The sequence below is a fragment of the Erythrolamprus reginae genome, chromosome 6 (assembly GCF_031021105.1).
Source record: "Erythrolamprus reginae isolate rEryReg1 chromosome 6, rEryReg1.hap1, whole genome shotgun sequence".
NCBI lineage: Eukaryota > Metazoa > Chordata > Lepidosauria > Squamata > Dipsadidae > Erythrolamprus > Erythrolamprus reginae.
In genome coordinates, this window is record NC_091955.1 from 62,727,191 (window position 1) to 62,743,773 (window position 16,583).

General features: G+C 38.9%; 1 protein-coding gene across 1 annotated transcript in view; it reads right to left on the reverse strand.

Annotated features, from left to right (window-relative positions):
• GUCY2C (guanylate cyclase 2C) overlaps nt 1-13,619 on the reverse strand; it is a 100,232-nt gene extending 86,613 nt beyond the window's left edge. Inside the window, exons 1-4 of the mRNA XM_070754958.1 lie at nt 13,509-13,619; nt 9,350-9,417; nt 7,434-7,649; nt 1,648-1,769 (exon numbers count right to left, since the gene is read on the reverse strand). Coding sequence (XP_070611059.1) covers nt 1,648-1,769; nt 7,434-7,649; nt 9,350-9,417; nt 13,509-13,619 — 517 coding nt within the window. The remainder of the gene's footprint in view (nt 1-1,647; nt 1,770-7,433; nt 7,650-9,349; nt 9,418-13,508) is intronic.
• Between the last annotated feature and the right edge of the window lie 2,964 nt (nt 13,620-16,583).

Sequence of the window (16,583 nt, forward strand, 5' to 3'; positions counted from 1 at the left end):
CCCCAACACTATATATAAGGAACAAATGACAGTTGCAAACATTCCATATTTACAGCAGCACGAAGCTTGAAACTTCAGCCTGATGATGGTGAATGTGATTTCACCGAAACGTCGCATAATTCATGTACATGTGGAAATTTGATTTTCTATTTGTAGTTATCCAATCACCTAATCACTCACTTTAAGGAGCTTCCTTAAATTCAATTTCCTCCTGCTCCAGGTTCAAAGAATTGGTAAGTGGTAAGACACCAATGCAATCTGCTTAAATCTGCATGTTTATTATAAGTGGAATGCTGCTAGCTGGTAAAGTTCTGGGAGTTGAAGTCCACTCATTTTGCTGAAGTTGAGAAACACCGAGCCAAACCAACACATACTATTCTTGTTACTGCTATCTGTGAATTTACTCAGTGAGGAATTATCTGTTTTCTAACTAAGGTACAAAATAGTCTATCTTGCATGAACAAGTATTAACCTGTTTGTTTTGTGAGTAGGAATATTAATAACATGAAAGTTAAAATGAAAGAAAAAAGGTTTGATCATGCATGACCCTTTGTAAAATGTTTATAGAACTTCCAAGTTATTTTGTTTTGTATAGTGAGACACGAAGCTTCTAGAGGGAAAGCTGAACAGAGTTTCAAATAGTATTAAGGGTCATAAAATGAGATGAGGAGGGATTGTACATTCAACATTTGCCCCCATTAGCTTTCACCTTCATCAATGGTTCTGCCAACTCAATGAATAAGACACCTTTGCATGACTACAGAAAATGTCTTCAGACAACGTTGGCTCCCTTAGCCAAGAAAAAGAGATGAGCACCATGTCCTAAAGTCAGACATGACTGAACTTTTTGCATGCGTATAGATTGTTAAATTATTGTAACTCCAGAAACCATCACAGAATATTTACATCTGAGTGCAAAAATAAAAAAACAGATGAAAAGACATTAGATACACAGTTGGAATAGAGGACTGGTCTCAAGCAGAATTAAATCACTGGATAGGAAGTCCAGAAAAAAAATGACAATGGATTGTGCCCTTCATAAGCAATATTGACAAATTCTACTTATTAAGGAAAATAGGTGGGCATGGAATTGTACACGTATATCATGTATATGTAGCTGTGAGCCACCCCGAGTCTTCGGAGAGGGGCGGCATACAAATCTAATAAATAAATAAAATAAAAAAATAAATTATTGAAGAAGAAGAAGAAAGGCATTGTAAAAATATCTAAAAGGCAGTGAGGAAGGTTTACTGAGTACTGGAGTGACCAAACTGTCATACAAGGAAGACCAAATAAAGAACAAAAAAGAGGCATGGCAAGACGTAGCCAGTACAATAAAAAATAGCAGGCAGAGAGACAATAACAGAACTTGGCAAAAGCTAAGGGCAGAAAAGTTGAAGATACAGAGGGGCTAATTCTGGCTGAGCAACAACAAGCTTTATGAACAAGCTTTAAGATTATGTTTGAAAGCAGCTCAGACAGTTGGTTCCCTAATGAGGGCAAGGAGGAGGAGGAGGAGGATCAGACCTGATAAATAGTTGTTATAACCAATCTCAATAAAAGTAATGTTAGGCATCATTAAAGTTGATTTCATGGCCTGGTCTAACCAGACCTGTGCATTCCAGAGACCATTGCTTTTACCCTTACCATTGCTATTCCGTTTTGAATTTTTCACAATATTTTGCAATTCTTCTGGGGTCCTTAAAACTTCCCTGAATGTCATGTATTTTGAGATATCTGTAGTTGAAGCATCTATAGCATTCATATACCTGGGATTGGAATGAGAAACAATAGGAAAAGTAATGACGTTTGCATGAAAATATTTGGTGTGAGAAAGATGATAGTGTTATGACATCATATTCCACCCAAATTCCAAGCTGTACATGTCTCTAGAAAAGATGGCACTTCATGTGCATCAACATTTGTAGTATTAAAACCATGGCATCCTTGTTGCATTACATCCTCATTTCTAGGCTGCCCTGAGTCTCCAGGGAAGGGCAGCCTAGAAATTGAAATAATAAATATATTCACCATATTAAGCTTTCTTTTAAGAATGGGAAGGAATGTTTCTCTTTCTCATTCCACCATATAATAGGCTTCTGCTGTCATAATTGACCCTGGAAATTAAATGAATATGTGTGTTTCTATGGTCATTGGTACTTAGGGATTGGGAAGTAAACCTCTGGGGAGATTTGTCATAACTTTGAATTATCATTAAATTAGGACTATCTATACTGTTCTGAATATTAATGTCATATGTCTTAATACTTTTATATGTAGCATTTTAAACTCTGTTATCACATAATAAAGTACTTAATGTATAGCTTTATAGAATTGTAAACCACGACTTCAGTATGTACAACCCTTGCAATTCACTTCATGTCATGCTCCCTCTGTGTGTGTGTGTGTGTGTGTTTGGATGTGTGTGTATACAGTATACATCTCTATCTGTTTCTACCTACCTACTTACCTACCTATCATCTATCTACCTACCTACCTACCTACCTATCCATCCATCCATCCATCCATCCATCCATCCATCCAGCCAGCCAGCCAGCCAGCCAGCCAGCCAGCCAGCCAGCCAGCCAGCCAGCCAGCCAGCCAGCCAGCCATCTGAACTTGGTTGTTTGCTTCCAGATGTTTCATTACCTGACAAGGTAACAGCATCATTACTAGTGAATGTGGAGTTTGCTCCCTGTTTGTATACAGTAGCTTGCCTTGCCATTGTTGATGGGTGTGGGGTTTCTTCATTGGTAGTTTTCTCTATAAGGATACTTTTTTTTTGCCTTGATTTTTCTGTCTGGTATTAATTCATGCTGATCTGGGCATTGGCTGCAGATGATTTATTTTGGTTTTCTAATGTCCTTCTTAGCTATTTTGTTATCTCCTTTGAATGGTATGTAAATGTGGTTTATCTCTATGTGTGTATTGATGACTGATTTTTCTGAATGTCAAGTTTCCAGGAGTTATCTAGCTTGCTCTAGGATGCTAACAGTTTTCCAGTTGAACCTATGATTAAGTCTAACTATGTGCTGTGAAAATCACATTTCTATGCTTTGCTTATGTCAACCATCCTGTTGGCATATGCAGCAAAAGAAACTCCTGGGACATTATTCTACCAAGAGTTTAACTATTGATAGATCCATGCAGAAGAAGTTCAACGGAGGTGTTCGCATGAAAAACAGCATAGTTAATTTTAACCATCCATTGTCCATTGTCCAGCAATTCAATTCTTATTATTTGGGGAAAACAGTCTGCACCTTCAAAAGGTTCCCACTGCACGGCATTGAAATATCAACATCTTCTCAGGCTGCAAATGGTTCACCTAAGTTCCTCACTTCCCTTCCAGTTTGCAGTTCATTCCAAGCATCCTCCTTCCTCACTCCCTTCATTTCTGTTGCCAAACTGTGAGTAGAGGTGCATTACAAGTCAGCCTTGAAAGCTTGGATATAGCAATAGCATTTAGACCTATATACTGCTTCACAGTGCTTTACAGCCCTCTCTAAGCAGTTTACAGAGAGTAAGCATATTGCCCCCAACAATCTGGGTCCTCTTTTTACCGACCTTGGAAGGATGGAAGGCTGAGTCAACCTTGAGCCTACTGAGATTCGATCTGCCAATCTGCTGGCAACTGGTGATAAGCAGAAGTAGCTTGCAGTACTGCACTCTAACCATCGACCTTGGAGGCTCTTACTTGCTTTTACACTTGCTTACACAGTGGTACCTCTACCTAGGAATGCCTCTACTTACGAACTTTCCTAGATAAGAACCGGGTGTTCAAGATTTTTTTGCCTGTTCTCAAGAACCATTTTCCACTTACAAACCCAAGCCTCCAAAACTGTAACCGGAAAAGGCAGGAAGAAGCCTCCATGGGGCCTCTCTAGGAATCTGGGAAGAAATAGGGCTGGAAAAGGTGGGTAGAAGCCTCCGTGGGGCCTCTCTAGGAATCTCCTGGGAGGAAACAGGGCTGGAAAAGGCAGGGAGAAGCCTCCATAGGGCCTCTCTAGGAATCTCCTGGAAGGAAACAGGGCTGGAAAAGGTGGGTAGAAGCCTCCGTGGGGCCTCTCTAGGAATCTCCTGGGAGGAAACAGGGGCAGAAAAGGTGTGGAGAAGCCTCCATGGTGCCTCTCTAGGAATCTCCTGGGAGGAAACAGGGGCGGAAAAGGCAGGGAGAAGCCTCCGTGGGGCCTCTCTAGGAATCTCCTGGAAGGAAACAGGGCTGGAAAAGGTGGGTAGAAGCCTCCGTGGGGCCTCTCTAGGAATCTCCTGGTAGGAAACGGGCAGAAAAGGTGGGGAGAAGCCTCCATGGTGCCTCTCTAGGAATCTCCTAAGAGGAAACAGGACCTCCACCCTCCCTGTGGTTTCCCCAATTGCACACATTATTTGCTTTTACATTGATTCCTATGGGAAAAATTGCTTCTTCTTACAAACTTTTCTACTTAAGAGCTTGGTCACAGAACAAATTAAGTTCGTAAATAGAGGTACCACTGTACTTGCTTTTACACAAGATAATCTTGTCAATTGCCACCATGCTTCATCACACTTAATTTGTCAATAAAAGTAGAAAATCTGCATGTCTGATTAAGGACAGAAAGGCTGGATTCAGCATAAAAGTCGAACTAAAAGCTTTGAGAACCTTAACACTATCTCTAAGTCTTTTGAAGTTGAGCAGATCAGGACATAGATTCCATAAGAAGATTAGAACCACACTATTGTAACAGAATCTTAATTGTGTTTTCCTTCCCTTCCCTCTCCTGGGACAAATTGGTGCTGCTAACACAATTACTTATATATTATATCCTTGTCCCTCCTGGTTAGGGAAACTTTCCAGAATAGCGGCTTATGGAGGGGCAGATTCGCACGCTGTGATTGCTGCAGGGCAGGGTTCTTCCCCAAACCCTTGAAGGAGGCTGTGGCTTGCCACCTCCTTACCGCATTTACTGGACAACTTCTGTTCGGTTTCCCTTTCTAGGGAAAGTGGTAGAGAAAGTGGCCATGTTCCAGAGGGTTCTGGATGAAACAGAATATCTAGACTTCTTTCAGTCAGGTTACAGGATAGAAACAGGTCGTCCTTGTCAATGATCACTTGGGAGTGCGGATGGAGTAGTCCATTCATCCTCGACTTCCTTGACCTCTTAGTTGCTTTCAGTACTATCAACCATGGTATCCTTTAAGACCAGGGATCTCCAACTTTGGCAACTTTAAGACTTGTGGACTTCAACTCCCAGAGTTGCCAAGGTTGGAGACCCCTGTTTTAGACCACTTATGGGATTTGGGACTGGATGGTGCAGTGCTGCGCTGGTTTGATTCTTTTCTCAATGGCCAGTTCCATTCAATATTGAAAGGGGGCAAGAGGTCCAGCCCATGGCCAATCCTTTGTGGAATGCCACAAGGCTCAGTACTCCCAACATTCCTTGGGTGAGATCATGGAATGGAATGAGATATCAGTAATATGCTGATACTCAGCTTTGCATCTCCATCTCTGGTGATCCAAGTGATGCTGCAGGTGCCCTTTCGCAGTGCCTGTAGGCTCAGTGGTGGGTTGTTGATGGTTTGGATTGGTTCTTTAGAACCAGTAGCTCTGGTTCCAAACCAAAAGAGAACCAATTCTCTGTATCTGTGAAAGCCCAACTACCCCTGGGTTATAGTGATCTTTATCTCTGTTTTTATAAGCCCAGATGATCACAGGCAGCAGACTGAATTGCCGCTCTGCAACTCTTTTCTGTGCTCCTTGCCTAGTTTGTAATGCGGAAGTTCTATTTCCTCTGCACCGTACATGCACACGTGCACAGCGAAGCATGCACTCAGAGAACCGTTTGTAAACTGGTAGCAACTCACTACTGAGTAGGCTGCAGGGGCCTGGTTGGGGGATTACAGGCTTCAACTAATCCCTGGTAAGATAGAGTAGCTGTGGATATCTGGAACCTTGAGATCTGGAGGTTTATCATCATTAATTCTGACTGGGATGGCACCACCTCAGTAAGTGCTGCCTATGCAAAGAAGCTGAAGAAACAGTGCACCGCCTGGTAGTTGCCGCCCCAAGTCTTTGGAGAGGGGCGGCATAGAAATCCAATAAATAAACAAATTAATTAATTAATTAATTGCTGCAAGAAGATCGTACAGACTGATTGCAAGCCACGGCATGACAAAGTAGCAACAATGATGCATTGGCAGATCTGCAAAACGTATCATTTGTCTGCAAGCAGGAACAGGTGGGTCCATTAAATAGAGAAAGTCATAGAAAGTGAAGAAGTTAATTTGCTTTGGGTCTTTAGAATTCAAATAGACAGCAACCTGCCACATAATACTCTCTCTCAGGCCTGGGAGCCATATTTTACCTTTTTGTATTCAACTGTGGGAAAATGGGAGAAGAGATTATATGGAGTAGGTGATATGTAATAGCAGGGGTGGCCAGTTCCAACTTACCTCACTGCTAGTTCACTCCCTCCCATGGATGTGCAGTAACAAAAAATCTGAAAAAAGTTAATTTAAAGAAGCAAAAACAAAAAAAAGATGGCGACTACACGCAGTGCCTGAACTTAGCTTCTGCACATGCTCAGATGGAAATTTTTTAGATTTTTTTTAAAAAACCCACCAGCACTGATTGATCTGGTTCAATGATGTCATCATGACATCACCAACAGCCTACTAACAGTTTGGACAACCAGTCAGAACCGGGAGAAACCCACCCCTGTAGTAGTCTAAATAGCATTCTTTCCAGAGAGTCAAGGCCGTTGTACCCAGCAGCTGTGATGAAGTGACGGGGAGGCATCTTCAGATTTGGATGGTGCCTGATTGGATCATGTAATGGACATGTGGGTGCTGGGCAGAGACCTGAACTTTTATTTGAGTGGATAAAATCTGGAAACTTTCAGATTTGGGTTTTCACAGATGTCGCCAACATGGCATCTCTAATAAATTGGAACTTTGAGGAACTTCTAGTCTCAGAGTCTGGTTTTGTTGGGGGTGTTTATTGGAATGCTGACACTCTGGACTTAACAGTTGTCGATAATAAAGACCAAAAAGTCTGGATATTGGATGTGGCAGTGCCTGGAACAGCAGACTAGAAAAGAAAGAATTGGAAAAGATAACAAAATACAAAGGCCTACAAATAGAAATAGACCAACTATGCCAAAGGTAAGCAATAGTACCAATAGTAAGAGGCATCTTGGGTGCAATTCCAAAACAACTGGAGCACCACTTGAATACCATTGGCATTGACAAATTCATCATCAGTCAATTGCAAAAGACAGCTTCACTTGGAACAGTTTCCATCCTGCGACATCTGTAACACCATCAAACATCAAAATCCGCCTATCCCGGGTCTTTGGTAAGGGCTCAATAGGTAGACAAAAATGCCAAACCCCAGGGTGTGGCTGACTGTGCAAACAACAACAACAAGATTTCAAAATGATAGACTGAAAGTTTCCTACCAGTAGCAGTCTTCATTGATGTCAGTGTTCCTATAGACATAAACTGTTTTCCACACATCCTTTTTGAATGCCAAATTATAATTTTTCCAGAAATCAATCAAGAAGTAGCTCACTTTTCTAGCTGGTGTTAACATCCTTGTTAAGATTTCTTTGAAGTCACAAGCCAGACCAAAACTCCCAACAGAAATCAGAGGGAGGTTAAATGTAGGATATAATCTAGAAAATAAATAATAACCGAATTATCTTACCCTGGCTGCCATTGCTGTCAGTATTTCATAATTGAACTAATGGGAGACACACAAGTAATACTCTTCAGTATTATTATTATTATTATTATTATTATTATTATTATTATCATCATCATCATCATCATCATCATCAATACAGCACACAAAAAAAGATGGTACTTCATCACCAGTCGGGCACTTCCCAAGCACCTAGGATTGCGTGATGTATCGGTGAATTATGTGTGCCGATCCCAGTAAAGATTTTGTCAATTCCGATGGTTTTCAAATGTCTACTGAGTCCCTTTGGCACTGCGCCCAGTGTACCAAGGACCACTGGGACCACTTTCACTGGCTTATACCACAGTTGTTGCAGCTTGATTTTCAGATCTTCATATTTCGCAAATTTTTCTAGCTGGTGTTAACATCCTTGTTAAGATTTCGTGGCGGCTGCGGCTTCTCTTTGGGATGAAAGCGTTCCCAGCCAGGGGGCTGCAAGAGAGGTCTTTCTCCATGGGCTTCGGGAATGCCCGCCTCGCCCCTCTCGCAGCCCCTTTGCTGGGAGCACTTTCGTCCTGGACTTCCAGCAAGGGGGCTGCAGTAGAGGCAGGGCAGGCGTTCCCGAAGTGCTCGGAGAAAGCGCTCTCGCAGCCCCCTCGCTGACAGAGAGAGAGGAGGAGAGAGAAAGTAACTGAGAAAGAGAGAGAGAGAGAAAGGGGGGAGGGAGATAGCAAGAGAGAGAAGAGAATGAAAGCAAGAGAGATAGAAAGGAAGAGTGAGAGAGAAAGAAAGCAATAGAAAGAGAGAAAGAAAACAAGAGAGAGAGAAAGAGAGAGAGAGTGAGCAAGAGGAGGAGAGTTACAGAAAGAGAGGGAGAGAGAAATTGAGAAAAAGAAAGAGAGAGCAAGAGGGGGAGAGAGAAAGAGAGAGAAGTGACTCTTGATTTAAAGCATATGGTAAAAAGCACCCAAATAATAACAGAGAAAAAAAACCCCAGCCGTTTGTGTGTGTGTGTGTGAACTCTTAAACCATTTCCAATAGCTCACCTGTTATTGGAAATGGTTCAAGAGTTCACACACACACACACACACACACACACACAAGGTGGGAGGAGACAGGGATGGAAAAAGAGGAAAAGATTAGTAATAAAATAGATTTTGGTTTTGTTTTATTATTAATTTCTTTTTTAAAAAAAGAAGGGAATTTTTATTTATTTAGTTATTTAGTTATTCATTTATTTATTTGTTTGTTTATTTATTTATACTTCTATGCCGCCCAGTCCCAAAGGGACTGTCGCTCAGACACTATACTTTTCCGCCCACACCGAAAAAAAATTAGAGGGAACATTGGTGATCATGATTGTTTAGCAATTCAACATGGTTGTTAAGAAAGATATCACATGATTGTGGTTTGCCACCATCTCTGGTGGCTTTCCCCATTAATTTTGGTTCTTAGAAGCCATCTGGGAAGGCCATAAATGATGTTGCGATCATTGTAAATACATGTTGGTTGCCAAGCATTGAATTGTTTGTGATCACACATCCATAATGATTCTGTGATGGTCATAAGAGCGAGGACCAGTCATAAGTCACTTTTTTCACTAGCATCATAAGTTTGCACAACCACCAAATGAATGGTCTAAGTTGAGGATTGGTTGAGTTGATACTAACTTGAGTATTGGTTGATACTTACATGGCAATCTGATATGAGGCAAATGAACACGCAGGACCCAGGACAATAGACCCAAGTTTGTGATTAGTCTATAATACAAAAGATCAAAATAAATATAATGTTAGAATATGCCTTTACACAACTTCATCAAGTGTTCTAGTTATAGCCATTACTGGACAAGAGGGCCTACTTCCTCTCATGTTTTAATTATGTCTTGAGCAGATTACTATTCTATGCTTTAAATGGAGCTGTACTTAAACACCACCCTGAAGTGACATCTTAAGCGGTTATGGATGTTCCTTATTTTGCCCAAGTAGTACCTCTGTTTCAAGAGGCTTCCAGGAGCAATTCAAGGTGCCAATTGTTACCTTTAAAGCTCAACATGACTTGTATTACGTATCTTCGAGATTTCTTGCACCCAGTGGTTTCTGTCCATTAGAAGGGGTGGCTGTTTTGGAATCCCTACTCTAAGAAAGTATCATTTTATGGGTCAATAAAGCAGGTCTTCTCAGCTGTTGTCTCCTTTCTCTTGAACAGTGTGCCCCACCACAGGATTAAAGTAGCTCCAGTCCTATTGAACTCAGGAAGATCGTTAAACCCTGGAGTAAAATACTGTAAGTTGAAATCTGAAGGGGATGAAGCTGCACTGGAGGAAAATTGTTATGGCACCAGGTTTTATTTTTATTGTTTTAATGGAACTTTAGTTTTGTACTGCAGTTGTGAGCCACCCAAATTGTGTCTTTTAAGATGGGCAGTTACATGTAACCAGTGATGGGCTATCAAAATTTTTACTACCACACTGTGGGCGTGGCTTATGCATTTTGTTTCAACATCTTTCAGTGCAAATTGGGTGCTCTGGGGTGGAGCTCCAAATTTTGCTACCGGAACCGTGTTCCTGACTGTTCCCATATGAGCCCATCACTGCATGTAACTGCATTTACCACTGACTAATGTAATAATCAATGTATAATTAGCATGATGCAAATAATTATAAGATGCCATGAAATAGTGATAATGTTTAGCTTTTAGACCGTCTACTGCTGCACGAATCCCAGCGGCCGATTAGGTCCCACAGAGTTGGCCTTCTCCAGGTTCCGTCAACTAAACAATGTCATCTGGCGAGCCCCAGGGGATGAGCCTTCTCTGTGGCGGCCCCAGCCCTCTGGAATCAACTCCCCCCAGACATCAGAACTGCCCCCACCCTCCTTGTCTTTCGCAAACTACTTAAGACCCACCTATATCGCCAGGCATGGGGAAATTAAGACATCTCCTACAGGCTTTTTATAGTTTTATGTAAGAAATGCGTGTGTTGCATGGTTTTTAAATGAGGAGTTTTTAGATGTTTTTTAATATTAGATTTGTTTACATTGTCACACTGTTTTATTATTGTTGTGAGCCGTCCTGAGTCTTCGGAGAGGGGTGGCATACAAATCTAATAAATTATTATTATTATTATTATTATTATTATTATTATTATTATTATTTATGATCTATACTTAGGTGAGGTTAGTACCTATTTGAAAGATGGAACGTGTAAGTTCCATTCAAAACAAACAAAAAAGGCAGAAAGATGTGCTGAGGAATTTTTCATCCTATGCAATACATGGAGAGTAGGCAAAGGAAGTATAACCCTTTGATGCCAGCATATGGAATGAATGCAAAGCTAAACTGGGCTATCTAGATTTTGAATCAAACAGGTATACGTATACATAGATGTGTGTTTGAGCAACCTGACAAATAATTTCCCCCTTTACACACTGCCATCTCATCCAAGACTGGCACCTGATTTTAAGTCTGTTCCCCAGCAGATCTTATTTCTCATAGAACTGAACCATTCAATCAGAACGCTGAATGCTGGGATGCTGCCATTACTCTCCTGGTTGTAGTCTAGTGATTAAGACACCAGGCTAGAAAGCAGGAGTCTAGAGTTCTAATTATGCTATAGGCAGGAAAGCTAGTTGGGTGACTCTCTCTTAACCCATGATTTTGAATAACAAGCTGGTTGGTCAACTTCTGTCACAAGAACACATCAATATTTGATTGATTTGAAAAAGTAACACCTTGGGAAAAACCTTACCAGAAAACAGGGTTATGCATGCTTTGAAAATTATTTGCAAAAATGATTTGAACATTGCAAAAGTAAATACATCAAGTCTGTCTAGAGGATTTTTAAAAATTCTATATTAATTTCCAGAAATGATTTGAGAGAAGGTTGTAAAAAACAAACAACACCTGTAACACCTGTATTTTAACCCTCCTCCAAAATAGAGGCAGTGACACTATAATAAACATTCTTTATTCTTTGCACTAGATTTCTGATATTTTATTGAAAATGATGAAATCATTTGCTCCCTCTTTGACAATTGGTTGCTGGGTTTATCATTTTATCATTTGGTATATATCCCCCAAGTAATTTTTAGTCATGCATTTTGTTTCTTCAGGTTTAAAAAATTACTGCTGTTTCCAACATATAATCATAATAGCCTGGACATTTGATAAGTAGATGAATTGGCATCTAATTTGTTGGTAGCAGATTTGAAAGAGAAGAAATATGATCTTAGAGATGGATAAAAGGATATTGATTCTAAAGAGTTGACAGAACCAAAGAGTAATGAACTGGATTTTTTTTAAAAAGGATATTGATGAAGAATGAGAAATGGACGTATTATATTTAACTGGAAAGCAAATGTTAAGAGACATTGCATTTCAACTTATAGGAGGATTTTTTTTTTTAAAACCCACAAATGCTGTGCAGATATCCAAAACAGACAGTTATTATTTTGGGGAATGAGATCCAATTATTGGGAAAGATCCTCATTAAAATGTTAAGCTGAAGCCTTATTATTAGTCACAATTCAAGATTTAAAGCCATGTAGGGCTTTATATCACCTATAAAAGCCCTACATGGCTTAGGACCAGACTATTTACAGTACCATTTCCTGCCACATATCTCCCAGTGACCGATTAGAGCCCACAGGGTTGACCTTCTCCGAGTTCCGTTGACTAAGCAGTATTGGTTGGCTGGCCTGCAGGGGAGGGCCTTCTCTGTGGTGGCCCCGGCTCTCTGAAACCAGCTCCCCCCCCCAGGTCCGTACTGCCCCCACCCTACTGGCTTTCTGGAAAGCCATGAAAACCTGGCTTTTCCAGCAGGCCTGGGAGCAGTGAGAACTGACATCTCTTAATTCCAACCTAAATAAGATTTGATTGGGATGTATGATATGGTATGATTTTATTGACAAGATTTAAGGGGTTTTATATTATTATTAATGTTGTAAATTATTTATATTGTTTTATTATTTTACTTTTGTAACTGCCCAGAGTCCCTTGGGAGTAGGCGGGGTACAAATTTAATCAAATTAATTAATTAATTAAGAATCAGTCAAGAATTGTGGTTGGTTATAGTGGATTAGAATCCATTGTGGGTTTTCTTTGAGTTAAATGCAATAATAGACTATTAACAGAGGACCTTGAAGTTTAATTCTGTTGTTGGTTTTACCTGTTCATATACATATAGTAGATAGAGGTGCATTTCAGCAGGTTGTGCCCAGTTCTAGAGAACCAGTAGTGGAAATTTTGAGTAGTTTAGAGAACTGATAAATACCACCTCTGATGATGGCCCTGCCCCATCTATTCTCTGCCTCCTGAGTCACAGTAACCTCCTCCTGGAGTGGGAATGGAGATTTTGCAGTATCCTTCCCCTGTCACATCCACCAAGCCATGCCAACCAAGCCCCACCACACCCACTAAGCCATGCCCACAGAACTATTAGTAAGAATTTTTGAATCCCACAACCCTAAATAGACGTCAAATGGATTGGGCAAACAAAGTTGTAGAAGTTCATAAATTGTGTGCCTGTTTTGCAAGGGTGATGGTGACTATTATTCTTGAAATATATTTCTAAGCATTCAACAAGGCAATTTATGTGTATTTTTGTTTTGTCTAGTTTTGGTCTGTTTTTTATTTTCTTTTTTTCTCCTTTTTTGGAATGTGTATTTTAATATTCTGAATAAAAAAGATTGAAAATAAAGAGAAATGTATCTATACAAACTAACGTATTTTTCAGCAAAGGGAAAATAAAAGTAGTCAAACATAATATGAGAAAGAAGCATTATGTCACTATAAAATCACTATAAAGCATGTAAAAGCTAAAAATGTAGCCATAATAGTTCCTCATACTCACAATGAGCTGTCTAACAAATGCCACACCTTCACAAGTGCTACTGCGGCACGATGGTGCGGAAAAGATAGATGTGTTGAATCCATCATATGTAGCACTAACTCTGACAGTCATGTTATTTTCTGTAACAAAAATACTGAATTGTAAGATAAATTTTAAATGATTAAAAAATCTACTGAACTGTAAAATAATTTAATAAAATGATATGTACCACAATAATTTCAGTAAAGATTTATAGCTATTTTTATTATATTGGGTGCCCCCACATATATATATATTGTAGATCTTCAATATTTGAAATAAATTGAATAGGATATGGGAATTTTAACAACTCAACCAGTGTGCTATGGGAATAATTATTATACTTTCTGTCTCGTTTTTTCGATGTAGCAAAATATGTTTCAATTGCAGATAAGACTGCTTTCAAAACAGCTGAATACAATTTAAACCGTGAATGCTGTTAGTCTTATTTTAAAACAACAGGTGAGTAATATTTAACGCAAATGCTTATGTCTAAAGAATCTATTTGCAACATTTTTAACCAAATTTCCCAAAGGTGCCATCCTCCTAATGTTTGGAACTAAATTCCCACCATAAATATTCTGTTCTTCCATACTGTTACTTTAATAAGAACTATGTCACAAGCAGTCTCGATACTAAGAGATATTCCATTTTAATACAGCAGTTATAAGATCAATTACAACTGATACCATATGAAAGAAAAATAGTTACGGCCTTTGTGAAAGAACAACACAAATTTCATTCACAGTGAGATAAATTTGGGGGGGGGGGATCAGCAGGTGTGCTATATATTTGTTATACTGTGCTGTAATCTGGATTTATATCATTACCAAATTTTAGTACATTAAATATTTTGCATTACTAAACATATTAGATTACATAAATTGTATTGTGATGTTAGGCTTCAAAATGTTTACTTTTTAAAATAAAGATGACTTCAAAAATATTATCAATTATGATTTATTAAAACCAACCCCGAACCCACATAAAAGCTGTTAGGACAGCATTGTTTTAAATTATTGATAGCTAAAGGTTGATAGATATATAAAGTACTGAAAACTTTAGAACAATGCAATTAACATTCTTACCTTTCAGAATTGCATTCACCCGACTGAGCCCCAGTTCTACAGTTGGTTTTAGGTTCTCTGATGTCACTGGATATTCAGAGTCATTTAGCATCATTACATTGATCACATATTCATCTTTCAAACACTTGGTTTGACTAGTGTACCACAGCAGCTGACTCAAGAAAAATGATGTTCCCACAAATTGATACATCATTGTTGCCTTATACTTTGTACCGGCACTTGGTGTATTTTAACCAGGAGTTTAACCAGCCTTACGTCTAGTACTCTGTTCAACCTTCCTTTTTTTAAAAATGGGTCCCTCTCTTCTTTTTGGTGCTTCTTTTTCACTCCACGCCCATCTGTCTTACCTGTCACCTCTGTTGTGAACAATTAACAGGAGCAGGACTCATCTTGGAAGAGACCAAAGGTTATTTTTCATGTTTGCTATAGAGAACATGTAAGCTATAAAACCAAGGCATTAGCCACACCTCACCAGATAAGCATTCAATATGAATCACAAGAATCGCAAGAACAGAAAGAGAGGAGTCAATAACATTATTCTTTTTTAAAAAAAAACCATTAAAGCAGAGCACAATGGCTGCCGGTCTTGTCATTTTAAATGATAAAGCCTCTTAAATGAAGGATACTGAATAAAAACTGTGGTTTGTTTTGAGATTCTATTTTCATTTTTTCAGATTTGCATCCTGCTCTGACAAAAGATTCTTGTTTATTATATTCTTCCACATTTTTTCTCTTTCATCCAGTGGGATTTTGAAAGAACATATATAAACTGTATATACACACAGAGAGTTTGTTTTGCACAAAAGAAAAAAAAGGGAGAAAAAGGATTAATATGTGATTTGTTTCAACTTAGTCAATTTGAATCAAAGCTCTGGAAATATGCCAAGACATTTTCTCCTATCAAACCCATCTCTATTCTTATCATTGACTATTGTTATGAAGTTCTTTAGTTGTACATTCCATTTTCCACTAATTGTACTGCTTTGCCTGCAATAGCCATTACTGTTACTATGGAGTAAAAATGGCCAAAGTCCTCTTGTCTGAGGAAGGCCCTTGCCTAGAATGAAAAAGAAAAGTGTTAGAACCATGTTTTGTTATACTGCAGTGTGTCAAAGCTAAATGATCCACAGCCCCCAAAAAAGCTTTTAACTTGAGCCAACCTACAGGTACAATACCACAAACATGCTAATAAAATCGATTGTGCTGTAATGTGGAGAAAATACTTTGGCTATATACAGAACATGACAAAGAAGAAGACATTTTTATGTAATGTAATGTTTAAGATCGTAGCTGTAAAAATGTACAAGCACATTTGTAAATCCATTTGGGTTACAATATTTTACACCATATTCACCGACTCTCTTTTTCCCCACTTTCAACTTTATGAAAATTTATTTTATGCAAGGTTTTGGGGAAATATAATTGCAGCATAAAACAAAGGAAGGTTGTATATGATTACATCTTTTTGTACTCAAATTACAGATATCTATCTCTATCTACATTATCTACATTGTCTGTCTGTCTGTCTGTCTGTCTGTCTGTCTGTCTGTCTGTCTGTCTGTCTTTCTATCTATCCATCCATCCATCCATCCATCCATCCATCCATCCATCCATCCATCCATCCATCTATCCATCTACTGTATCTATCTACCTATATGCATAGAAGTGATATATTGTACCTGATTATTTACATTTGTGATTATGCTATTCCTCAGATCAATTGTGTAAAACAAACAAAATCCAAAATATACATAAAACTAAGGCAACCTGTGGAAATATTATAAGCAAGTACACAGTAAGATCTAATGGTATTTCCCCCCAGTGCATTTCCATTCCTTAATTTTTCAGTAACCATTTAAAGCTGACTTTTCATGCAACAAAGACATTTAATAAATGTTATTGCCCTCAAATTTAGGTATCTATTTGTTTAGTCATTTGTAAAAACAGAGATATAGACCCTTATTAAGGA